This window comes from Crotalus tigris, unplaced genomic scaffold (genome assembly GCF_016545835.1).
Source record: "Crotalus tigris isolate CLP2741 ecotype Arizona unplaced genomic scaffold, ASM1654583v1 scf7180000024422.1470167, whole genome shotgun sequence".
In the NCBI taxonomy this organism is placed as follows: Eukaryota; Metazoa; Chordata; class Lepidosauria; order Squamata; family Viperidae; genus Crotalus; species Crotalus tigris.
Window position 1 is genome coordinate 459,889 of NW_024100588.1, and position 10,963 is coordinate 470,851.

Here is a 10,963-nt window from a genome sequence, read left to right on the forward strand (position 1 = left end):
TTGGCTATTGATATAGCACTGAATAAGTAGGCAGCTGGGCTATGTGATGGACTGTCTCTCTCCGATTATATCTGCGCAGTCTGTCAGGTCAACAGAGAAGGCATGTTGTGGCTTCCATTTGCCAGGAAATTACATATGGCACATACCAGGAGGCAGGTCTTCTTTGGTACGGAGTCCATCTTGTGGAAACCTTTGCTCCATCCTCTCCTTAGCTACCGGTTCTGCTGAAGTGGTGCAAACTGGCTGAATCCCACCACTGCCTACGTCCAACCCTTGAATCCCATTGACCCTTATCTAATTCTAAGCACTTAGTTGAGAAGATTCCTGTGCCCAGGCTGTTTAGCAATCAATCAGTTTAATTGGGCCTTCCTGTGTGGGCCTGTCAGAAATACACTGTCAGACTCGCAATTTTTCTGCTAATATAACCTTACAATAAAGTGGAATTAATTGATGGGCATGCTAATTATCTGAACTAGCTCTCCAGGCTGACAGCTGTTAAATTTATGAGGGTTATCATACAGGGAGTCCTTGGCTTACAACCACAACTGATTCCAACTTTTCTGTCGTTAAGTGAGATGTTGGTTAAGTGAGCTTTGCCCTATTTTACAACTTTTTTGCCACAGTTGTTAAGTGAATCACTGCAGTAACAAGGTTGTTAAGTGAATCTGGCTTCCCCCCATTAACTTTGCTTGTCAGACGGTCGCAAAAGGAGATCATGTGACTTCAGGACACTGTAACCATCCATATATCCCTAAGAATATCCCTAAGATATTAAAAAAAAAAATCACAAATATGAACCAGTGGCCAATTTGGATCATGTGACCACAGGAATGCTGCAATGCTTGTAAGTGTGAAAGGGAAAAAAAGGTTATGTCACTTTTCTTTCTGTGGTGTTGTAACTTCAAACGGTCACTAAATGAACTGTTGTAAGTTTTTAAAAAGAGACTGGACAGCTATTTGTCTGAAATGATATAGGGCTTCCTGCCTGAGCAGGGAGTTGGACTAGATGATCTCCAAGGTCCCTTCCAACTTTATGGTTATGGTTATGGTTATGTGGAGGACTGCCTGTATTCACTTGTTTCTTTTAAACAAAATAACTCGACAATATGTAATGTTGCAATCATAGATGGTATGAAGACACTATGGAAAAAAAGAGTGAATCTTAAAGTGACAAAACGGAGTACCTATTAAATAAATGGAAAATTATCATTTCAACCTTGTTTGAATATTTTAATATTTGCATTAAACTGAATATCATGTAGAGGGGTTGTTTTTCCTTCCCAGGCTCCTTTCTTGGAATGCTCTGGAACATAGTTTCCACATTCAGACTGGGAAAAAATGTTAGAGCATGCACAGTCTTATTGCATGAGATAACCCAGGAGTAAACACAGTAAACAGTGGTCTATATTAAAGGTGGTTTATCTTACACTATCTACAATATCATACACCAGGAATAATATACATATACCTGCCAATACAGCAGGATCCAACACACCACAGTTACAGCAGGAAACGGAAGAGAGAGAACACATCAACGGAGACTTCCCTTTATACAAAGGCTCTTAAAGAGACACAGACCCTGCTGGTTCTTAAAGAGACACAGACCCTGCTGAGTCATTCCCATCTTTACATCTTACATTACATAAGCTGGTTAGCTGTTAAATCATTATCTTGACAAAAAAAAAAGAGTGGGATACCACTGTTTTAAATTCTGGCTTTCCCTACAAACCTGACCAAAACTATGAAGAATTTCTGTACCTTCTGAACCGTGAAGGTTTGAGCCTGTTCAAAGAGCTTTTGCAGAATTGTCTTCACCAGGTCATTCCTCAGGGTGTACACAAAAGGACTCAGGAATGGGTTTACTATGCTGCTGAGTAAAGCCGGGATTTTGCGAGCCCCCAAAGTTGATTGCTTAGATGGGATCACATACAGTAAGATGGAGACACTAGAAGCCATCAAGAACAATGTGAGATGAGATACACATGTGTTGAAGGCCTTCTTCCTCCCAGAGCCAGTGGGGATAACCAAAATAGCAGAGACAATGTAAATATAAGAGACTAAGGTCAGGTTCAAAGAACAAACAATGACAATTGATGATAACACAAATAGGATTATTTGTATCGCACTGGTATCCATACAAGATAACTTCAGTAGTGGTTCACTGTCACAGAAGAAGTGATCAATGACATTGGAGTGGCAATAGGAAAACCTGGTGACCATGATGGTTGGATAGAGGACAAAGGCAAACCCAGCCAACCAACAAGCCACTACCATTTGAATGCAAAAACAGTCATTCATGATCACCGGATAATGTAAGGGGTTACAAATGGCTACATAGCGGTCATAAGACATACATGTCAAGAGGAAGTATTCCACTGTGCCCAGGAAGAAGTAGAAATAGGATTGGGCCATGCAGCTAGCAAAGGAGATGGTCTTGTTTCCAGAGAGGAGATTCCTCAACAAACTGGGAGTAGTCACTGTTGAAAAAAAAAGGTCTAGGACAGAAAGATTGCCAAGGAAGAAATACATTGGTGTATAGAGACAACTGTTGGTAATGGTGATGAACAAAATAGTCAAGTTACCAAATATTGTTGACGCATACACCACCATCACTATTGTGGCCAAGAATATCTCTGCTTTTTGCCCAATCAGGAAGCCCACGAGGATGAATTCTTTGTAACTGGTGTGGTTTCCCATTTCTAATCAGAATAACAAAATAACATAGTTGGAAGGGACCTTGGAGGTCTTCTAGTCCAACCACCTGCTCAGGCAGGAAACCCTATAACCTTCCAGACAAATGGCTGTCCAGTCTCTTCTTAAAAGGCTCCAGTGATGGAGCACCCACGACTTCTGAAGGCAAGGCGTTCCACTGGTTAATTGTCCTCACTGTTAGAAAATTTCTTCTTAGTTCTAGGTTGCTTCTCTCCTTGATTTATTTTCATCCATTGCTTCTTGTCTTGCCTTCTGGTGCTTTGGAAAATAAGTTAATCCCCTCTTCTTTGTATCAGCCACTCAAATATTGGAACACTGCTGATCTCACAAAGAAAAGAAAAAGAAGAGTTGGCTTCAGAGAAAGAGGCTTTCTTTTCCAAGAAAGAAGCATGATTCAATAATAACAGTCTACTTCTTCCCTTGTTTGATATTCAAAAACTTTCTTCTCCCATTCCTTTTGTACATGCTTTGGCCCATGATGATGATGATGATGATGATGATAATGTTGGAAGGGACCTTGGAGGTCATCTAGTCCAACCCCCTGCTCAGGCAGGTAACCCTATACCATTTCAGACAAATGGCTGTCCAGTCTCTTCTTAAAAACTTCCAGTGTTGGAGCATTCACCGCTTCTGGGGGCAGCTTGTTCCATTGGTTAATTGTTCTAACTGTCAGGAAGTTTCTCCTTAGTTCTAGGTTGCTTCTCTCCTTGATTAGTTTCCATCCATTGCTTCTTGTCCTGCCTTCAGGCACTTTGGAAAATAGCTTGACCCCTCTTCTTTGTGGCAGCCCCTGAGATATTGGAACACTGCTATCATGTCCCCCCTCGTCCTTCTCTTCATTAAACTAGACATACCCAATTCCAGCAGCCTTTCCTTATATGTTTTAGCCTCCAGTCCCCTAATCATCTTTCTTGCTCTTCTCTGTACTCTTTCTAGAGTCTCAACATTTTTTTTACATCGTGTTGGCCAAAACTGGATGCAGTATTCCAAGTGTGGCCTTACCAAGGCATTGTAAAGTGGTATTAATACTTCAGGTGATTATACAAAGCCATTATACAAAGCCATCCCATTGGGGATAGTCGTAGAAAAGGGCTGAGCTCACCCAACTGCTAGACTAGGTTAAATTGGAGTTGAACAATTCACCAATTAAAATCAAAATGTGCTGTGGGAGTCCAGGATATGTCTTATCTGCCTGTATGAATCAATTCTTCCAGCATAAACTGATTCATTCACTGAAGAAATTAATTTATCTGAACCCAGGAATTCTGGCTTGTTAAGCCAGAACTCAGCTTCCTATGCAAAAGAAATATTTTGAGAAAGGATTGTTTTTTTCTATTCTCATCTCTGCCTATGTAGACAGATTTCACACATGTTCTTGCAGGTAGCTGTTACCATAGATTTGAATTTTAACAATGCTACTGTAAATTTTGGATTTTTTTTAAAAAATGTAAGTACTAAATTCCAAAGGTTGTTTCTTCCCTCATTTCTTTCTGATCCTAAACTACCTTCACAATAAGAGATCAGTTATGCCCCTCTTTCCTTCAAATAATAAAACAAATGTCTGCAGCCAAGCTAACAAACAATCTTCCAGCCAAAGTTCCTTTGCGTGGTTTCACTGTTTAACTCTTTCTCCCCTTTCCCGTTTTGATCCTTGTATTCAACTAAAGTTCTTCTTAGATTAGACCTACAATAGTTTCATTTAAGAACTGATGGACATAAAAGTAGATCCACCTTTTCTATTGCCCTAAAATAAAACATATATGGACATTTACAGGTTTTGGTTTAGCAGCTAGGTTTGGATTGATGTAAGTTTCATATTTTAGCCTTTAAAAAACCTTCCTTCCTTCCTTCCTTCCTTCCTTCCTTCCTTCCTTCCTTCCTTCCTTCCTTCCTTCCTTCCTCCCTTCCTATAGCTATATACCCAAGCACCAAGAAAAACCAAATGCACAAGTACAGCATAGGTGGCACCATGCTCAATAGTAGTAACTGTGAGAGGGACCTCGGAGTCCTAGTAGACAATCACCTAAATATGAGCCAGCAGTGTGCTGCAGCTGCCAAAAAGGCCAACACAGTGCTAGGCTGCATTAACAGAGGGATAGAATCAAGATCACGTGAAGTATTAATACTACTTTACAATGCCTTGGTAAGGCCACACTTGGAATACTGCATCCAGTTTTGGTCACCACGATGTAAAAAAGATGTTGAGACTCTAGAAAGAGTACAGAGAAGAGCAACAAAGATGATTAGGGGACTGGAGGCTAAAACATATAAGGAACGGTTGCTAGAATTGGGTATGTCTAGTTTAACGAAGAGAAGGACAAGGGGGGACATGATAGCAGTATTCCAATATCTCAGAGGCTGCCATAAAGAAGAGGGAATCAAGCTATTTTCCAAAGCACCTGAAGGCAGGACAAGAAGCAACGGGTGGAAACTAATCAAGGAGAGAAGCAACCTAGAACTAAGGAGAAACTTCCTGACAGTGAGAACAATTAACCAATGGAACAATCTGCCTCCAGAAGCAGTAAATGCTCGAACATTGGAAGTTTTTAAGAAGAGACTGGACAGCCATTTGTCCGAAATGGTGTAGGGTTTCCTGCCTGAGAAGGGGGTTGGACTAGATGACCTCCAAGGTCCCTTCCAACTTTACTACTACTACTACTACTATTATTATTATTAACCTTTGCATAGACTTGCAATATTTTCCATATATTCATAAAACCATAAAACCATTGTATTCAAGCCTTCCTTTCTCCCTCCCTCCCTCCCTCCCTCTCTCTCTCTCTCTCCCTCCCTCCCTTCCTCCCTTCTCTCTCTCTCTCTCCCTCCCTCCCTTCCTCCCTCCCTTCTTCTTCTCTCTCTCTCCCTCCCTCCTTCTCTCTCTCTCTCTCTCCCTCCCTCCCTATCATAGCCATGTCATTCGACTTCAGGTATGATTTATACTATATGTCCTTCAGAGAGTGATATTAAAATTATTAGACAACTTTCCAAGAGCCTTGGAAAAAACAATTAGAAAGGAGGACAGGTATATTAGTGCTTAATATGCTTAATATAAAAAGGGGGGAAAAAGAATATTCAAATCAACCCCATACACTAAGCCACATAGACCAGTATTGGCGATAGTACAAGTAATAATGCAATGATTCACATGAACACAGATGGTGGTATGAAGAAAATAGTAACTATCACCTCCCTTAGCCAAAGTATATTTCTAAACACAGAGCTTCCCTCACTTAAGTTCTCCGTACCAAGAAGATATTATTGATGATTGAAAGAAGAGGAAGGAATATTGATATCCACGCACAAACTCTGAAGACATACTAGATGAAATACTGTCTCCCATACCTGCCCCTTCTCCATTCATTCCATGTTTGAGGGCAAAGAAAGCCTTGCCATAATCATTTGAGGCTTACCAACCTTTACCAGCGTATGGCTCATATTTTAGATCTTCATGGTGCCTGCTGTATTGTAGAGTCTTTTGGAAGAAGAAATTGACACTGTCACACAACCATACAAATCCAGGCATTTCGTCTCCATTTCATTGACTCAAAACCATGAAGTGAGATTCATGAAAAATCTATAAAACTGAGGGAACATCATGAAAAGCAAGGACTGCTGATGTCACTTGAAGCCCCCAAAACAGACTATCAGATAGTCCAAGACTATACACTTGATAGGTTTGTGATACTCTTCTGGGGTAACAAGATCTTCCTTCTCCTCTTCATTCTGTGAGATGTCGTGTTCATTTTTCTTTATTCCATCATCACAATTCCCCTATATCTTTTTCTTCAGAGGCCACCTCATAGAGTTCAAAAAGTTTTAGTTCCCCATGTGGGATAAGGGAAGTATATGTAATTAGTTTCACATTATCTTCTCAAAACAGCAAGCAATGAACACAGAGCCCAGATAGTCAAAATGATGTAATCAAAAGCCAGTTCTCTATGGTACTAGAGAACACGACACTAGACATGTTTGGAATCATAATACTTTCTGCTTGCAATTTGCCTTGCTAATCAGTTTTTGTAACTGTGTGTTTTTAAGAACCAAAAGTAATGGTTTTGCCACCTATTTGTTTCCCATTGAGATATAAATAGGGTTGTGTGTGTGAAAATTAGGTGAAATAGGAAATAGTAGGGAGAGAAAGGGATGTATGAGAGAAATGCCAACCTATTAAAATAGAGATGATTGATAGAAGAGATAGATAGATAGATAGATAGATAGATAGATAGATAGATAGATAGATAGATAGATAATTATTATTTAAAATATGAAGGACTTTCTAACAACTTTCAGTCAGCATTCAAAAAAATTCCCTGTATTAACTGTACAGGAAAGAAACTTGTACAGTTTCTTTCTGTCCAATTATTAGTGAGAAAGGATAATTTTATTCTGTACTTTTAAAAAAAATTCTTTCTCAAAACCCATTGGGTTTACTTCCATGGGAGAATATAACCCATCACCCTAGGGATCCAATTAGAAACAATAGTACCTAGAAACCAAGATGTTGCTATATTATGCTTTCCTGAAATGAAACTATTGTATTTATCTTTTCTCAAAGTCCATTTATTAAAAATAAATCTAGTGGGTCTTAAATTTCTAGTAGGATATATGGTTTCCATGAAAAGGTTTCAAATTTGGCCCCAACTTCTCCAACAAGTTTAAAATTCCATACCATCACCAATTTCAATCGCAAAAGACTTTAAACCAGTTTGGCATCAACTCACATGACTAAGCTATACTGTGACTGTTGAACCTCAAGAACTAGCCATAGGTATTACTCGTTCAGCACCGTTGCAAGTTCAAACAATTGTCAAACAAATGGACATTAAAAAAAGGACCATTTGTGTTTTCTACCAACCAATGTATGGGGTTTCCTGCCTGAGCAGGGGGTTGGACTAGAAGACCTCCAAGGTCCCTTCCAACTCTATTATTCTGCTGTTGTGTTATTTATGACTGGTGCACCAGTCCCATGTTTATGTGATTGCAATTCAGAAGCTTGGCAACTGGCTCATATTTATGACCGATGCAGTTCCTGTGGTCATTTGAATTCAATTTATAACCTTTCTTGCCAGTTTCCAAAAAAACTAAACTAAAGTAAACTAAACTAAAGTAAACTAAACTAAACTAAACTAAAACTAAAACTAAAGATAAACTAAATAAAATAAAACCCACATCCATTTGGAAGAATGGGTTCACACTTACAATTATGGTGCTTACTTAACAACTGTAGGTTTGGTTAATCAGCATTGTATAAATGGTTGCAAAATTGGTGCCATTTGACTTAAAATCATGTTTCTTACGATAAAAATTCTGTCCCAATTGTGATCATAAGTCGAGAAACTACCAATATATTGTTACTGAACCCTTTTTCCTATTACTTTGTTGCTCTTTAAAATTAAGTGAAATCCTATGTACTCGGGGAGATCCTATAGGTATCTTTGAGAGTTCCCCTTTTTCAGAGTTAGAAATGTTTTCCCTCTATCTTTATAATATGTGGAGAAATTATAGGACACCCAGTCACTTGGTTGGCGTTTAAACAACGAAACAAATGGAGATTGAGTGACTGATTTAATGATTTGTCCAATTGAAATGCCCACCCATCTATCACAAAAAAAAAAAAAAAAACTTCTGGGTGGTGACAAAATAGTAATAACAATAGATTTATATACCCTTTCACCATGCTTTACAGCCCTTTCTAAGTGGTTTAAAGCAGGGCTTTTCAACCAGTGGTACGGGTACCACCTGTGGTACATTGGCACCTGGCAGGTGATACGCGACCATCCTAGAAAAGTGGTAGCAGGGGAGGGGAATGAGCTGAACCGGTGGCAGCACCGCACAAGCCTGAGTGAGAGATGGCTGGAGATGCAGGGCTGTCAGGGCTCAGCGGAAGTGCCAGGATCAGCGCCAGGCTCCAGCTGGAGCTCAGCGCTGATCCTAGCGCTTCTGCTGAGCCCAGAAGAAGTGCCGGTCAGCTGGAATGCTGCAGCATCTCCAGGATACATTCAGATGCTTGGCAACTGATTCATATTTATGAAGATCACAGAGTCCCAGGGTCATGTGAAGTGACCAAAACCTGCTGCAACCACACAGCAGATGGGGGGAATAAAAACCAAACATCCCCTACCCCACCCTCACTGCCAATCCCCAACAGAAATGCTCACAACAATAAAAACCTCAGACAGGAGGAAGAGCACGGCCGGGTGGGCAGGCATGGGTCTTGCTCGGCTGTGCCTTGGGGGAACACTTTTTTCAGTGCCATTATAATTTCGAACAGTCACTAAGCGAACTGTTGTAAGTCGAGGACTACCTGTACTTTATTACTTTTTTCCTTTTTTGGGGGGGTCATCAAGTTTTTGACATCTTGCTAGGCGACTGGCGGTACTCGGATGTTGCCATATCCTAAAAGTGGTACAATGGGTGAAAAGGTTGAAAAGCCCTGGTTTAAAGATCAGCCTATTGCCCCCAACAATCTGGGTCCTCATTTTATCGACCTCGGAAGGGTGGAAGACTGAATCAACCTTGAGCCAATGAGAATTCAACTAATGAATTGCTGGCAGCCGGCAGTCAGCAGAAGTAGCCTGCAGTACCGCATTCTAACCACTGCATCACCACACACCAAAATAATAATCTATTTAGAACAGTAGTTCTCAACCTTTTTAAGGCCGCAACCCCCAACCGGTCGTAAGTCGAGGACTACTCAACCGGTCGTAAGTCGAGGACTACTCAACTGGTGCAGCACCGTTTGCAGAATGGGACTTTTGGCGGGCTCAGCAGGGCAGAGACAGCCTGGACAATTCCTATTGGCTTTTGAAAGCCAATAGAATTAGCCTTTATTCAAGAGAGTCTATTCTATTGGCTTTCAAAAGCCAATAGAATAAAAGGGAGTAGCACAGCTAAGGCAAAGGGGAAAAAAATGGCGGAATGCGTTGTTTGGCAACCCCCGTGAAATGGTCATTCGACCCCAAATGGGGTCCCGACCCACAGGTTGAGAACCACTGATTTAGAACAAAAGAAACTGAATGAGATCCAATACAATGTCAAAATCTACTTTTGCCAGGCCTGAGGAACCAAGAATGACACAAGGAATTAGTCCACAGTAGTTTCTTTATTGCTGCTCGCTTATAGACAGGAATCTTAAAAGCAGCCTGGTTTTAAATGTAGGAAAAACAAAAGAGATTATTGTCGATTTCAGAAAAGGTAGTCACAGCCATATAGCTCTGTGTATTATCAATTCAACTGTGGAGGTGGTTAGTAGTATCAAGTTTCTGGGTGCGCAGTTGATGAGCAGGTTAGCTTGGTCACTCAACAGTGAGACATTGGTGAAGTGGGCACAGCAACACCTGTATTTTCTGTGTCACATCTTCCTTCACCTATCCTTACCATTTTTTATAGAGAGACAATTGAAACCATCCTGTCATATTGTATTACTGTGAGGTTTGGACAGGAAGGCTGGGCAGAGAGTGGTGAGGACAGCAGAAAAGATTGTTGGAAGTTCCTTCTGTCCAGGACATGGCATATAAGCAATGCTTGTCCAGGATCTGCAGTATTGGTCTGGGATGCTACACATCCTCACCTTGACCGGTTTTCTTTGTTATCTTCTGGGAGGAGGCTTTGTGTTATCTGAAGCAGTACAATTAGATTCTGAAATAGCTTTATACCATATATTATCAACCTTGTTAAATCTCAAGACTCTTTTTTCCCTTATATTATCAACCTTGTTAAATCTCAAGACTCTTTTTTCCACTATGTATTCAAAATGGACTGTGTGTGTGTGTGTGTGTGTGTGTGTGTAGACCAGTGGTTCTCAACCTTTTTAATGCCGCAACCCTAACCGGTTGTAAGTCGAGGACTACCCAACCAGTCGTAAGTCGAGGACTTTCCCTGCCCGGGAGCGCCACGCATGCGTGGTGCCGCCCCCTGTGCTGTCCAAGATGTAGCTGACAAGGGGCAGTGATGGCGCAGGGTGACCACTGGCTGGGCCACCAGCTGGCCCAGCCCAAGGGAGGTAACGCACCCGCCGGGCCCCACGCACGCCAGCAACCCTCCCTGTGCCCGCCAGCCTCCCACGTCCCGTCCCTGCCCCTCTTTTACTTACATTTTTAGTAGTTGCTCAGCAGGGAGGGGTGGAAGCTTCCAGACAGCTCGCCTTCACTGCAGACAACTTGCAGCACCATTTGCAGAATGGGACTTTTGGCGGGCTCAGCAGGGCATAGACAGCCTGGACGATTCCTATTGGCTTTTGAAAGCCAATAGA

The 10,963-nt window shown here is 41.2% G+C and overlaps 1 protein-coding gene across 1 annotated transcript; it reads right to left on the reverse strand.

Annotated features, from left to right (window-relative positions):
- Positions 1-1,272: 1,272 nt before the first annotated feature.
- Positions 1,273-2,795, reverse strand: LOC120302008 (olfactory receptor 6J1-like). The gene has a single exon (XM_039329899.1). It carries the CDS (start codon positions 2,695-2,697, stop codon positions 1,705-1,707), a length of 993 nt encoding a protein of 330 aa, XP_039185833.1. The 5' UTR covers positions 2,698-2,795; the 3' UTR covers positions 1,273-1,704.
- Between the last annotated feature and the right edge of the window lie 8,168 nt (positions 2,796-10,963).